The sequence below is a fragment of the Solanum lycopersicum genome, chromosome 3 (genome assembly GCF_036512215.1).
Source record: "Solanum lycopersicum chromosome 3, SLM_r2.1".
Taxonomy (NCBI): domain Eukaryota; kingdom Viridiplantae; phylum Streptophyta; class Magnoliopsida; order Solanales; family Solanaceae; genus Solanum; species Solanum lycopersicum.
Window position 1 is genome coordinate 57,327,102 of NC_090802.1, and position 16,688 is coordinate 57,343,789.

General features: G+C 33.0%; 1 protein-coding gene and 1 long non-coding RNA gene across 2 annotated transcripts; both read left to right on the forward strand.

Moving 5' to 3' along the window:
- The first annotated feature begins 1,257 nt into the window (after positions 1-1,257).
- Positions 1,258-3,139, forward strand: LOC104646482 (uncharacterized). Its single transcript, XR_740599.4, has 2 exons — positions 1,258-1,394; positions 1,487-3,139. It is a non-coding gene; the product is annotated as an uncharacterized lncRNA (long non-coding RNA).
- Positions 3,140-9,104: 5,965 nt separating this feature from the next.
- On the forward strand, positions 9,105-16,678 carry LOC101252965 (uncharacterized). The gene is made up of 7 exons (XM_004235332.5): positions 9,105-9,624; positions 9,715-9,813; positions 10,373-10,712; positions 11,228-11,362; positions 13,903-13,985; positions 15,832-15,937; positions 16,026-16,678. Exons 1-7 carry the CDS (start codon positions 9,491-9,493, stop codon positions 16,119-16,121), a joined length of 993 nt encoding a protein of 330 aa, XP_004235380.1. The 5' UTR covers positions 9,105-9,490; the 3' UTR covers positions 16,122-16,678.
- The last annotated feature ends 10 nt before the right edge of the window (positions 16,679-16,688 follow it).

Genomic DNA, 16,688 nt, shown 5'->3' on the forward strand with positions numbered 1-16,688 from the left:
ATCCTGAATCATAAAAAATCATGGACTATGGCACACGAAAATTTATAAAATCTGATTTACCTACTTCAGGTCTCATTTGAATTTGAAAATGCGTTTGTTTGCCCCTCGGGACGGGACCAATTGAATTCATTACTAAGGTCTTAAATTACATCCACGAAAAATTTCTGTCAAAACAAGCCGGAGTCCTGAATCGCCAAATATCCATCGATTATAGCTCATGAAAATTGGTAAAATCTGATTTTAACTTCTTTGGGGCTCGTTTGAACTTAAAATGTGTCTAGTTTCCCTCGGGAACAACTGGATCCATTACTAAAATTTTAAGGCACGTCCATGAAAAGTTTCAGCCAAAAACAAGCAGGATTCCAAATCACCAAAACGTTATGGATTATAGCACACGAAAATTGATAAAATACCTTCTTTGGGGATCATTTAAATTTGAAAATGCGCCCATTATCATATATGAACTGCATAAACTCATTTTGTGTAGTAACTTAGAAATGACAAATGAGATATAAATTGTTGTAGGCAAAGTCGATGCGAAGAAGTTGACTTAGAAGACGGGGGCAAGTTAAATCGATCTATGATCTACTATCTGCTATATTAACTAAGTCACCTTTATAATCGGTTCTAAGAAACTTTGAGCATCCTTTCTCACTAAGCTAAGTTGAGCAATTTTTTGTTAATTTACTTTCTCTAGATTGTAGACAAACTCAAAATATTTTAGATCAGTGTTTTATAATCACCGATCTCATTTTTTTTTCAATACGTAACGTGAAAGGCGCATGAGAATAACATAATTGAAGTATTTTTTTCATCAACTATCAATTTTTCACTCAAACTAATTAATAATTTACACAAATAATAACGACATTCAAAGTAATAAAATTATAACTAAAGAACATGAACTAAAACTACGCGACGTAGCTTAGTGGATTCCATAATTTTGAAAAGTTGTACACTAATTAAATTGGAGCGAAAAAACATTTTCCATTTTTTTACAAAAATACCCTTGTTGAAGAAGACACGGATTTTGACAATTCATGTGACACAGTTGGAAGAGTTAATGTTCACACTTTACATCCTGATTTTTCAGAAGATTCTAGTCTGTCACAACACGGTATACACACTTTTTTTGTTTTTCCTCGATCTTTTTTTCTCATTTTTCTATCACGCATATAAGGTGTGTCTAAGTCACGTTACTTTTATGATGCTATTCAATTTCATTCTATATATAAGTGTGTCTATGCATTAAAATTATTCAAACTCACCAATCCGCATTGCTCCATTTTTACAGTTTGTAGAATTCAAAGTTTTTCATACTCCATTTTTACAGTTTGTAGAATTCAAAGTTCTTGATTCTTTATTTTTTGGTCGAAAACTTTTTTCTTATTAAGGTTAGTGTTGTTATTGTGAAAAAAATCTTTAAGATATGTATATTTTTTTTGTGAATTTTGATTGTTAACAAAAATTGTGTATTTTGACTCAGGTGTAGAAGATGGATTCAACGAATGACTATGTTTCAAAGAGTGATCCTAATGTTGTTATCATTGAGAAGGAGGAGGGAGACAAAATGATATGATAATTTTTATCATTGAGAAGAAGGTGGCTCAACTCCTATGTCATCTGCAGACTTAGAGAACTCAAGAGAGGCACGAAAGAAAATATATTACAAAATTGTCATCATTCTTGGATGTTGAAAACAATTTTTGACTCTTCTGCAACTCGGGATTCTCCTATTTATGGAGATGGAACTATGTCGGATTTAGTTCTCCTAAGTGTCAGAGCGATATGTATCATCACTAATGTGGATGATTTGAGTTCATGTGGATCAACATAGCAGGAGAGATAAATCTTAAGAGGCTGAAAAAACCCTCATATGAGAGTAAGAGAGGATGCATTATCTGACACCCACCTGGAATCGGATAAACGCACTCACTATTGTGTTTCTTCAGTCGTTTTTGAAGATATTTAAAGTGTCAGCTTGTTATCATAGCTCTATCCAATTTGCTTCTTAAATAGAAAACCGAGTTCCATAAATGCAAGTTGGACATTCTCTTCTACAATTTGAACAATAAAAATTTATATTCCCAAGAAGAAGAAGCTATTGTTGTTGTCTTCAAATATTTATCACATATAAGAAGAAAATATTCACACCTTATAAGTTTTGTGAAGCTGGAATCCTGGGATGAAAGTAAGTGTTTTGGGAATCAACTATGACTCTTTCAGAGATCTCCTAGCAGATGATGGAGACGGTAATGCCAAAGAGAATCTCTTTGGCAAAACCATCTTCATCTTGTCCTGTGAGAATCCTGTACAAGTCATAGCTGATTCCCAAAACACTCTTACTTTCCTCCAATATTTCAGCTTCACCATGCACATAAGGTGTGAATTCTTTTTTTCGGGATTAGATAAATGGTATAAGACACCAACAATACCTTCATCTTATTTTAAGGAGAAGTCTTTGTTGTTCAAGTTGTGGAAGAAAATATCCAACTATTTCTGGAACTCAACTTCATAGTTAAAAAACAAATTTTATGTAGCTATGATTAATGGACGACACTATGAAAACATTTTCAGAATTGACTGAAGAAACACTATGGTAAGTCGGATTTTTGTGGTATCATGTGGGTGTGAGATGAAGTATCCTCCCTTTCTCTCAGATAGGGACTCTCTCAGCCTCTCAAGATTTATATCTCCAGCTATATTATTCCACATAAACTCAAATCGTCCATATCGATGAGGATATATTGTCGCTTTGGCTCTTTGGGAAACTAAATACCACACAGTTCCTTCTCCATAAACATATAGGAGAATCTTAAGCTGCAGAAGAATCATAAACTCTGAAGCCGTCAACATTCAAGAGTAATGGCGATTCTTAAAGTATTTTATGCGATTTTTGTACAATTTTTAGGTGTACTATAATTTGCCTAGAACTTTTAATACCTCTACATGATGTATGTTAAGACATGATAATAGATGGTTAGTATTATAATTATCATTTTAGTAAAAATCTAGTAATACTGACCGTCTATTATCATGTCTTAACATACATCATGTGACATTAATTTCTCATTAATGATAATTTAGTCACGCAGTTGGACATGTATTTAAAATTCAAAATCTAATGGGTTTTACCGTTTCCCGTCCTTCTCTCGTGCATAAATTTTTGTCTTCTCACAATAAGCTCAAATTATGACCCTTTTGGATTGGTAATGTTATGTGATTCTCTCACGATTTTTCAGGCATATTATAATTTCTCTAGGCCTTTTAATACCTTCTCACGATGAAGACACGGGATTATCGTGAGCAATCCTGATAGACTTTTAAAAAATTTCAACCTTCGATGTTTTATTATATATTTTTTCATTTTAGTGCACTTCTAAATAATAGTAACCATATATTATCATTTTGTGACATACATCATGTGACATTAATTCCTCATTTGATGAATTTTAGTCACTCAATTGGATAAGAGATTAAAATTTAAAATCTAATGAATTTTCTGTTGATCTTGTCTTATTCATAAATTCAAAATTGAAGAGTTTAAACTTCATAAAGTCTTTTTAGTGTATTTTAGAGATAAAATACAAGTACCCTTTGAACTGTACTTGAAATTTCAGCGACACACTTAAAATACTATGATTCAATAGTAGAATCAATAATGAAAAATGCAAATTAGAGAAAAACAAAATAGTAGGCATATAAGTTAAACCTTAATTTGAATCTTACTAACTGAAATTGTAGATACATGGCGTGAGAACGAACTGAGTTTCTCACTATGAGAACCTTAGATACGTGGAAGAACAAGAATTTCTGAAGAGGGGCTTGAAACTCTGTTGTTTTTGGTCTACTCGAGGTTTGTTCTAAGTTCAGGGAGTAGAATAAGAGACAAACTGAAAAAACTACCGTAATATGCTTCCCTAATAATTGTTATAACATCGCCATTTGATCTTATTAGAAAACAAAGACATAAATATCCTTAGAAAAACTCTAGGCTCTTGGGATTTCTATGGAACATAAACGTGTTGCCATCTTTCAAGTTCCCATCACAAGTCCATTCTATGGATCATAGAATGATCCATGAAATGTGGAGTTTCTTCGTGGAACTCATGATTTTGACAACTTTCATGTTCGAGTCACGAGGTCATTCCATGACTCGAGGGATGACCCATGGTTCGTAGAATCACTCTGCAGAACCGAGATGCAACAATACAATATCCTCTAATCCTGTTTCACATGCATAATACGCGACTTGTGGAGTCTTTCATGGCTCACAAATGTCGATTATGGTCTAGTATTGAAGTTTTAGGCTGGTTTTTATGTTAAGTACAAAGTATTCATAGTTTCAAAATTTTAGGTATTAAGTTGTCAGTCATATCACACTCTAAAGGTAATAACACATCTAAAGAAATATATAGAATGAGTTCAACCGACATTATATATCAAGAAGGGCCGAAAATACCCTTGCTTCAAGTTTTGTCAAGAGACAACCCCTTTATATTATCTTCAAAAAAAAGGACCTAGAATACCCTCAAAGTATTGAAAATGGTACAAAATTACCCTCCATCCACCTATTGGCTCCAAAATACCTTTCTCACCCACCTATTAGGTCCAAAATACCCTTGTCATCCACCTTTTGGTTCAAAATTGACCACTTATTTAACGATTTTATATTTAAACTATTTAAATATTATTTTAAATACGTGGTGCTCAACTATTTGTTCTAATTGAACTTATTAATATAATTTATACTTCAATACCCACCCATTACTAATTAAACCCCTCCAAATTAATAAATCTGTTACATTATTAATGCAACAACAAAAAAACTACTGCCAATTGAGTGTTTATAAAAATTTGAGGCAAAAAATATCTATAGAAGTAAATTATCATACATTTAAGTGTCTAAATATAAATTACTAAAAGTCTGACTATGTTCATCTTAATTATTCTTACGTCTCAATTATGTGATGTTACTTCATAGGTAACTTCTTTTCAAAATAATATATTAAAGTGTTTTAAAACAAATCATAAATATTTGTAAAATTATATTTTAAAAAAGTGCATGAATTAATTCGGGATGTATTACTTCTTTACCTTTAATCATAAATTTATAATTCAATCTTGAAAGAGAATCCTATTGAAAGTGTCCTCCTAAATAAGGCTCAACCTAAATTTAATTGGGGCTTCGTTTCAGACTCGAGAAATTTGGACGATTTTCAGGAATCTATAATTTCATCGTGTTTTAGTAGTGTTTATGACGATTTTTATATTATAAATTTAATTATTAATTGGCTGGGGTTTAGTTAGTAATGAATTGGTGTGGGTTGATTTATAAATTATATTAATAAATTAAATTATAACCAATAGTTAAACGCCAAATATTTTTAAAAAAATTTAAAGAGTTTAATTTTAAAACAATTAAAGAAGTGGTCAATTTTGAACCCAAAGGTGGATGACAAGGGTATTTTGGAGCCAATAGGTGGATGAAAAAGGCATTTTGGAGCCTATAGGTGATTAAAGGGTAATTTTATACCATTTTCAATATTTCAAGGATATTTTAAGCCCTTTTCTATATTATCTTTTTATATATAAAAAAGTAATTATTTTTCTCCATTATGCTTTTTCCTTTTATATTTTCATTTTTCATTCCCTTTTTTATTTGTCTTCAACAATGTTTTTTAGCTAAAAAAATTGTCTTTTTAGATATGATACATTCCATGACTATTACATATTCTTAGACCTTTAGAGGAGACCTAATACCAACAAAATATAGATGTTATTTATTGATGCTTTGGGAGAATGAGAAACTTCACTATCGGAATCACTTCTACTTCTACTGCTAGTATTGAACTTAAAACAATGCTTTAAAAAATTACTAGTAAGCAACACTAGTTAGCCGAAATGAAAATATCGATACTGGCTAGCGGAGAGACTAGTGTTGATTTCTATTTAACAAAGTTAACCTAAGAAATCTTATGGATTCTTGCAACCATTTCAATAAATGAATTTTATCCATTAATTAGTTTGTTACCCAATGATTTTGTAAATATATTCTTCTAAGTCAATGAGTTTGTTACACAATGAATTCTTCTATATGTTTATACTAAAGTTCAATCCTCTTGACTTTCAATTTTAATTTTGAGTTACCACCAAATTTCAAAATCGATGAGAAGTGAAGCTACAGTGAAAAATATGTGATTTGAAGATGAAAATTGATTTAGTGGTAAATGGATGATCGTGCCTGATGGCGGAGGTGAGCTAATGTTGCCCTGTTAAAGAGGAAAAGAAAGAAGAGAAAAAAGGTGAAAATGGAAAAATAAATAAGAACAAAAGAAAATATAAGAATTCAAAAGAATCAGAAAAGTAATAGTATGAAATAAAAGAAATACTAATAAATTAAAGATGTAATATTTTTAGGAAAAATTATGCCGTTAAGCAAATTTATACTATTTAATTACTCATCATAGCTATAGTTTGATATAACTATCACACGACTAACATTATACATAAATAACGTAGGCTGACTTTGAGTTTGTATAATTAGTCACATTTGTATATGTATAACTCGCCAGGTATACAATTATTTAACCTATATATATATATATATATATATATAATTCACTTCTCTCCCACTCTCTGCCCTCTCTCTCTCGCCTCTCTCCTCCCTCTCTTAATCTCGTTCGTCTCTCTCCTCATCAATCTCGTTTTCCATATATACAAATGCATATGTATAATATATAATTATATACATATACTATTCACGTCTCTCCCACTCTCTGCCCTCTCTGGCTCGCCTCTCTCTTCCCTATCTCAATCTCGCTTGCCTCTCTCAATCTCTATTGTCATTTATACAAATAAATATATATGTATTATATACAATTATCTAAACCAATATACATATACAATTCACCTTTCTCCCACTCTTTTCCCCTCTCTCTCGCCTCTCTCCCAGACTCGCTCGCTTCTCTCCTTTGTATAACATGTAGCTACAAATTGTAATTATCAAACTGTAGCTATGGAGAGTAATTAATTATTTTTAATTGGCTATATGTGAAAATTTTCCTTATTTTTATTGTCTCTCACTCTCTCAAAGACAGTGAACTACATTTTCTTTGTCACCTTAGCATTTAGGAAACAAATAATTATATTTTAAAATAGTCCAGAGAGGTAATAGATTTTTCTAAAGTATAAGTGTGTAATCAGTAATATGGTAATAGATTAAGGGTGCATTTGATTATTTTCTCTTTAAATGACATACACTTTACTTTTACACATCTTGTCAGGTTCTAATGTAAATACCTCTTTTATGAGATAATGCATAAATACCCCCTCAACCTATGTCCAAAATCTCAGAGACACACTTATACTATACTAAGGTCCTATTACCCCTCTGAACTTATTTTATTAATAATTTTCTACCCCTTTTCGATCTACGTGGGCCTACTCCGTGTGTCTATTTCTACGAATTGTGAACTCCCATATTTAAAATCCTAGCTCCGCCACTAATGTAAATTATCTTTATATAGCCCTAGTATATGCACCCGCCCATTGCACGGTCAATAGATAAATATAATTGTAAATACTAATTTATTGATTATTTTATAATTTAACTTATTATAAAATTCATACAAGATAAATGTGGCTTTACAAAACCACAAATGCCCCAAAAATAATATTTAGTTTGTTACTTACACAAGATCATTGTGTCATAATGTATTATATTGTATTGTATTGTGTTGTAGAGTATATTGTTTGTTATTGTTTAATAACATTTTAATTATTTGATTTGATTGTATGGTATGGTATGATATTGTAATTTATAAATTTACTAAAATATCCTTAGTTATTCTAGGGTAGGTGGTTTGATTATAGTTAAATAATATAAGGTAAAGGGTAAAATAGTATTTGAAATATTATGTAAACAATAAATTAAGTAACAATAGGAACAAACCAAATCGTTTGTTCCATAAAATAGGGATTTTCATTGTTACGTAACAACGAAATTTAACAATAAAATACATTTTAAGTAACAAACAAAACAAACATTGTAGGTACAATAATGATACAATCCAATACAATGGGTAACAATGATCCAAACAGGGTGTTATTGTTTCAAATATATTGTTTTATATTGTATTGTGTTGTATGCATTGTAGCTTACTATTATTTTAATAAACATATTATTTGTATAGATTGTGTTACTCTCTATAGTTAGTTGTTACATAATGTCCGAGTGATAAACCTTAAAAAAAGCAAATTAGTAGGTAGAATTACTATGAAAAAGTAGAATAAAGTATGAAATATGATTATTAAACAATATACAAATATAAAATGAGAAACAAATATTAAGATAATGAGTGACCACACCAAATTGATCATTACATAAAGTGGGTCTTATCATTACCTAATAATAGATTTAAGTGATACAATACAATAGAATATGAGTAAAATCAAAATAAACATAATATTTAAACTAACAATAAATACAGAAGATAACAACCGTCCAAACAAGTTGTAGCTTTTATCCTTTTCAACTTTAAGTAACAAAAAATTAACGGAAAAGGGCCTAAAATATCCTCTCCATAGCTATAGTTTGAAAGGGGGTAGAAAGTTATTTATAAAATAAGTTCAGAGGTAATAGATCATTAATATAGTTTAAGTGTGTCTCTGAGATTTCAGAAATGATTGAGGGGTTACTTATGCATTTTTACCTAACGATAATAATAAAAAGAAATGTGAGCTCTTTGACTAATTAAATGACATATTTAAATGGGAAAATTTCATAAAAATATAAGAAATGTGAGCTCTTTGACTAATTAAATGACATATTTAAATGGGAAAATTTCATAAAAATATAAGAAATGTGAGCTCTTTGACTAATTAAATGACATATTTAAATGGGAAAATTTCATAAAAATATAGTTGCCTCATTTATATTGCAACAATATAGTCTAAAATTTATATTAATCATCAGTTAAAATATAATTCGATATATAATAATATACATTCAATATATGAAAACAATATACAAACTTAAATATTTTTTTTTAAAAAAAGTATTTGTACACTCATATATAGTAATATAGATTTCATTTATTACCATACAAATCAAAATTTCTTTAAATATTGTCAGTTGATTTCTCTCAAATGATATTACATAATCTTCTAAAAATTTATGGATAGTTAGATCTAATGATGTCCTATCATTCCAAACATATAAATATCATAGAAATATAATTTGATTATGAAAATATTTTACACTTTCGAAATTTTGTTAGAGTAATGACATTGTAATTTGTAATTTTCCGAAGTTGTAAATAAAAGTTTTACTTCTCAATATATAATATAGGTTAATTTATGCTTCATTTTTCTGGGCTTTATAATTATAATATAATATGTTTTCCTTCAGAAAAATTAAGTTTAGTTGTAGAGTAATTCTGTAACGAGAGCAGTCGGCTTTACCTGTAACGAAGCAGCAACACAAGTGATGAAGAAACCGGCAATTCTTTACCATTACCCATGCCCTGATGGAGCTTTTGCCGCTTTGGCTGCTCATCTTTATTTTTCTTCTCTACCTATAACTCCTCTTTACTTCCCCAACACTGTTTACTCTCCCATCAGGTATATTGCTTCTTCTACTCAAGCTATTTGTTTCCTTTTTATTTAGTCGCTATTAATGGAATCAGTTTTTTTTTTTTTGTTGGTTTATAGGGTGGAGGACCTTCCTCTAAATCAAATTGATCATGTTTACCTCTTGGATTTTGTGGGTCCTTCTGGTTTTGTTCAGCAACTCAAGTCAAAAGTTGAACGGTAACTTCTTATTGTCTTTCTTAGTTTCAGAATATTAGGGTTTATGTTTAGTTCATTAATGTTTAGGATTCACTTTGATTGAGAACTTGTATTGTTCAGAGATTCTTGATTCTCTGTATTTTCAGTGGCAGTTTGTTGCTAAATTGTAGTAATTGATGTTCATAGTCTCTTCTATTTTGTGGGGTGGGGTTAAGTGAGGGTGGATTTGAACTTCTTATATATTTTTTTTGATGACCATGGTGTCCGGATGGGCTTTCGTGCACCTCCATTAGTTTCACGAGATACCTCCTAACTTAACTCAGGATAACTCTGTCCACCAAGGCCACGACAAATTGGAAGAATCACCTTATGTTTTTGTCTCTGTTGGGATTTGAACTCGAAACCTCATGGCTCTCAACTACTCCGTTGACCACTAGGCCACACCCTTGGGGTGATAAAGTTCATATCTCTTTGTGCAAAAATGTTTGTAATTTTGTATGTGTTCAAGAACTTAATGAAACCATATGCTTGGGGCCTCTATATTCATTGATTTTAATCTCTTTGGGGATTCTATCATCAGTGTTGTTGTATTGGACCATCACAAGACTGCAAAAGAGCTGTTAGGTGGAGGGACATCTGAGACTGAAAATGTGAGCAAAGTGATCGACATGGATAGAAGTGGGGCTACTATTTCTTATGATTATTTCAAAGAGAAGCTCATAACCGGAAACAATAATGAAGCTGCTGACGGCAATGCAGTAAAGATTGGTGAATTTGACAGAGTCAGGAGATTATTCGAATATATAGAGGACAGAGATTTGTGGAGATGGAAACTCCCAGACAGTAAAGCATTCAGCAGTGGGTTGGATGATCGCCATATTGAATATGATGTCAATTTGAATCCCTCCTTGTTTCAACAGGTGGTCTCTACTTGCCGTGTTATTTTCTATCATGCAACTGTTTTATTATTGTAGTGATTACAAGCCCTACTAAGTAAGACTCTTAGTGACTGTGTATTCTTCCAAGGAAAGATACTATGCATGCAAATGATGAAGTCACTACTCAAAATTTAACTGTCTATTTCCAGGATTGATGTATTCATGATAGACTATTCACTATACACCCGTGGTTGAATAGGTTTTATGAATAAGAAATTGTTAGTTACATAACATAGCAGAATTAGATCCACTGAAGGAACTGAAGCAGCAAACTGGTATTGCTCTGACCTTCTTTGCTTCCATAATTAACCTGAGAGGCTTAAAAGTTTGGGATAATTGGTGCAAGGCTCAGCAGATTCATGAATTATTTGAATCCCGGTCACATGCACCACATTCATATACTTGGACATAATCTAAGCAGTTTGTTATTGCCAACGTTAACTTTTTGTGTCTTGGAGGTTGTCGGCTACGCCTCATAATGATTTCCTTTTCTGCAGTTGCTTGCTTTGGATCTAAAATCTGTTGTAGAGCAAGGAAAGATAAGCTTGTCGTACAAACAGAAACGTATAGATGAGGTCATCGAGCAATCATTTGAGATAGCACTTGGAGCTGGAGCGTTTGGTTGTTGCCTGGTAAGTTCCAAGACTTCTTTGTCTTGTGAATATGGAAGTTTTTCTTAATGAACTTTTAGTTGTTAAATAGGAAATTTTCCATCATATGCATATAATCAAGTAACTGTAATTTATAGCAAGGATCGACTTTGGTGAATACATGCTAGGCTTTATGGGTTGCTCTTCATGCATGAATAAAGAACTGAGCAAACATTAGAATTACGTGTTTCATGTGCAAACTCCCAAGATCTTTGGGCATGGATAAACAACTGAGCAAACAGTAGAATTATGTGTGTTATGTGCAAACTCCCAATGCTTATGGAAAAACTATTGATAGCTAAAAGACTTACACCGGGCTGTTAATCTTTCTAAGAGAATGATGAACACACAAATGCCAGTGATATTACTATTCTTATAACGCACGGTGCCCCTTTCATGGTGTTACAGCTCGTGAGATAATCTTTATAGTGCATGGTCACTTTCTGGAAGTTGTCAATGAGCCATAGACTAACTGGCTGCCTTCACTTGTAATTGGAATTTAAGCTTTCAAATGAAAGATACAAGTGGGAAGTTCTCGAGATAGAACATGTGTAAGTTACGAAAACTTCCATTAGTTAAGGTACCATACATATTCTACATTTGAATATCTTGGGATATCAGTCTATTTCTTTGTGAGGAGTTGAGCCGTGACTGAGATATTGAACAGTATATAATGTGTTCTCCAAATTTTCAAGCTTCTATGAGTAGGTTTATGTGTCTTTACTTCTTGGTTTCACATCAGGACAACTCTTTTCAGGAGCATATTCTTCAAATTGTGACTGAAGTTAGATGCTTGTAAACAACAAACCGGAAATCTCGTGTTTTCTGGTACTTATATTTTTTCCTTATATCATAAAGCACAAATCTGCTCTTTTCCGGATCTTACTCTTGGAATTGACAAGATATCAAATTCATGAGTCAGAAGATTAGGCTGGTTCCTCTTGTATGAGTGGTCATTTAGATATCTATATTTGACTCTTTAGGTTAATGATTCATCTTTTCGAATACCTCTTATTCCTCAAGAGATTTTCCACATCTTAATTGGGTGACACCCTTAGTTTAAGGATGAGCAAGCTCACCATGAAGGACATACCCTCTCCTTCACATTTTTGGTCATCTAGCTGACTCTGTCTCTGACTAAATTAATTCTCTGCAGCATTTGCAGTTCCACAGAAACAACAATATACCTAGTATAATCCCACAAGTGGGTTGCAATTTCACAGAAATGGCATAATTCTGTTTGATGATGTGAAGTTGCCGCTTAATCTTTTACTTTGTTGCAGTAGACAGATTTATAATACTGGAGAGATGTGGTTTATTAGTGTCAACCCATTCAAAGGTTTGATGTAGTAGATCTGATATTTCTTGGAATGTCTCTTCTGTCTGTTTAACCTGTCAACAAAGTTCCTGAATAGTGTTAACTTCATGCTGGAGACCACAATTGTGCCATGGTAATATTCTACTGTAGCATCATTCCCTGGCAGTGACCTTAGGCTGCCCGCCTGACCGCTGCCTCCCTTTGTTTAAAGTGTACCAACAGACATGTTCACATGTACATTTTCCCGAGTGATACGAGAAGTTGTTACCATTACTGTGTGAGGTCTAGCAGATCGAGAATGTGCTAAATCATTGAGTGCATAAAAATGTGCAATATACTTGAGTGAGGCTAGAGCACGTGCTCTGCTGCTTGCTGAGATTTGCCCGAGAAAAAAATATCTTCTATACATTTTGCGTGATCTGTTGGCTCACTGGAGACTCTCTGCTTCACTCAGAGCAAATACATGGCAGAGTTTTGAGTTAGTTTGTTAGAAATAAGACAAGGTTTGCAATAACTATGTGAGGTTGCAATTTCTATGAATTATAAGTTATATTCATCATACTTACTGTGTGGTTTCTGGTAGGTTACATTCTAGATTGCTTCTATTTACTGCTGGAAACTCCTGTTAGGTCTTTATCCCACTCGTTGCATGAGTCCCTAAGTGTCATCCATTTGTCAATCTCCCTGAGTGGTGCCTTGACTACTGAAAGCTCCTGACCATACAAGCTATGTGAATCTAACAATTCAAAGTTGTGCTCGGGGATGAAGTCATTTATTTATCTGATACATTCACGAGCATGGATAGCATGTTTTACATTTCCAATTTTATTGGATGCCCCACCAACTATATAGGCCGTTTATCTGAAAATGCTCTGTGTACCACTTTCTTCACTAGATCTTTGAAAGATAAATAGTATATGTGCCCTCAGTATTTATGGCTGACAAAAAAAATTCTGTAACTGTACCTTAAAAATTTAGTTCCTACTATTTCCATCCAGAAACAAGCTATGCCTTACTGATACACGAATTCTTTCTGAGTGGGTCCTCCTCTAGTTTCACTTATTTTAACAAAGCTTATACTCATTAATTGTCAGCAACCAGATGTTACTGTTTTGTGCAATATTTCCTCTTGACTAAATTTATAAACCATTGTCATATGGCTCAGAGATTTGAGAATGACAAGATGGTTCAATCTTTCCTGTAGGCAGTTAATGCAGATTCTTTGCCTGAGCTAAGAAGTGAGCTTGGGAACCAGTTGGCAGTCAAAAGTCGTAATATGAAGTTGAGGTTTGTACTTCCCCGCTTCTTGTGTGCATCAATTTCTATGAAGCATTATTTCTTTATTTTTTCCTTTTTTCCTATTATCTCCCTGTGTCTCTTGTGATACATTCCCGATAATATAAGTTCGGGATAGAGATTAATAATTGTTTCTCATTGGAGCAAATACTTTTAATTTCACGAAAAATTGGATGATGTAAATTTGCTATTCAGTTTTGTTGAAGTATATAATATATCTCATTTAAAAAGTTAAGTTGTTGTGAAGGTGATACTTTCATTAATTTAATTTTGTCTTAACGTGCCTCCAAACGTGAAGCTTGATTCTTTTCCCTTGAGTCAAGTACGTGAAAATACTTTTTGATAGTTGGTAGCGGTGAGACATAAATTGAGGACCTCTACCTGCTCTGTCTTATTATGTAGTCGTCGAATCCAAAAGCTTAATCTATGGGAGAGAAGACATTTCTAATTATGTCTTAACATTATATAGTTGTATAAAGCTATCCATAGACACCGTTTTACATGATGAAATCTCAAATTAGTTTTGCTAATGGCACTTGTTTCATCTATAGGTTGTTTGAAGTTGGATTAGGAGTTTCTGCCAGAAAACTACTAAGGATTTATCTTGAAAACGGTATTCAAGTGACAACTTCAAATATACTGATAATCTGAACCAAAATGCTACTTGCATTCATCTCTGTTTTTATAATTTTCTTTGTTAAGTTGGCCTTAGCGGTATTTGTGTGAATATGGACAAGGGTATATATTTTGTATGCGTGGCGAATATCTGGAGGCTCCACAAGTTTCATCAAGTTTAGTGCATTTTTGAAAGATCTAGATGAGCTGACATGTGTATTAGGCATATATAAGAAAACTGAGAGAGCAGCTATTTGGAGTGTTCCGACAAGTGAAAGACAATGAGCTGTTAAAAAATATTGGAGAGTTCAGTGCAAATATAGAATTGCACAGTCAAAAGAACGTAGTCTGGTTAAAATGTTATAGGGTTAAAATGAAAAAAAAATTGAGTTGATGCTGTTGCCAAAGCATGCTGTAAATTATCTTTTGCTGAGGTTCTACAATGCTGTAATTATGGGATGGTCAGAGGCCTTCTTTGGCTCTGGTTCTCTCTATATATCATGTTGTGCCAAGGGGGTGGCCTAGTGGAATGAAGTGGGTGCAAACCTTGGAGAGAGATCAGGATTCAAATCCAAGCATAAACAAAGAACTCTAGGTGATTTCTTCCCATCTTCCTAAGCATTGGTGGGCGGAGTTGCCCAGTACATCAGCCCCTGTGTTGGTTTCTTGGTGGAATATTCTAAATGCACAAAGCTTGTCTGGACACTAGCCTTGTCAGGAAAAAGGGAGATGGTCAAATACAAAACGGGCTTCTGTAAGAATATTGTCTTAGTGTGCTGGATAGTAGGAGAAAGGTAAATTCCAAGAATTGTAAGAGTGAAGTTTAGAATTCCCCTTGTTCAACATCTCGTTACTGTTAAAAATTTCTTCATTACACCTAAGACTTCCAATGCAACAGTAAGCATGTTTTTTAATGTAATATGGCAACCAATACTTGGTTACTATTTACATGTGGTATAGGTGAGTGATACAGCCTGACATCACAATTTTTAGTCTCTGTACATGCAAGATAATCTGGACACCACAATTTTTAGTCATAGTTTCTCCTTAAATGTCTTTGAATTTGATGGAAGTAGAACATAATTTTTTAGAAGTTCTGACAACCATGTCATTTCACGAAGCTTCAAGATATAGCTAGTAAAATGTCAGTAATATCTAATTTTATCACTTGCTGAATGCTTGTAGAAATAGTTCTTCATTGTTCTTGTTGGATGTATGTCAGGGGTATTGGAGCTATTGTTTATAAGGTACCTGAGCTTGAAAACAATGAGATGTTAAAGGTTAGCCTGAGGAGCATTGGTGATGAAGATACGACATCTATCTCCCAGGTTCTTGCTTTGTTTACTTTTCACATCTTTCGATGAGTAATAAATACAGTTTGCAGTCATGTATAATATATTTCTTGGGAATTTGCAGGCATTTGGTGGCGGTGGGCATCGAAATGCCAGTTCATGTATGTTAAAATGTGCTGAGTTTGAGAATTGGAAGGTTTCAAATAGGACCTCGACATAGGTGAAGTACTATTGCCCTGAAGATCTAACTGAAGTTTGGCCCTTTCTCTTAGGCCGTCAACTAGGTCTCAGGTAAAGCCCACAGTCAAAATTGAATGCTGGAGCTTCTGTGGTACCTTCCTTTTGCGCACATGATCCTACTAACTATTTGCTTTACATCTTTTGTATGATGATGGAAGTAGGATAATCCTCGACCCCTAATATAGAGGGGTTGTTTGGTTCCTGGCTAAAGTATCTCAGCATTATAATTGTTGGACTAATTTATCCCACTTGGAAGGTGGGATATCTTGGGATTAAATTTTTACTTTGTTTGGTTAAAGATTGAAATTTATCATCAAAGTATAAATTTAATTCCAAACTTAATCCTGAGATACCCCACCTTAGGATATGTATAATTGCAGTTTTTGCTCATGCTAGACTTCAGACCCTCTTATAGTGTCAACTTTACAGTCAAAGGTGGTCTATGTAGTTTTTCTTTTTAATGTAAGAAACGACCTTCCTGGTCAAAAAGAATGCCGAAAACTAATTTATGGCTAATGAAAAAAAGAATTAGTTCTATACTGATCGA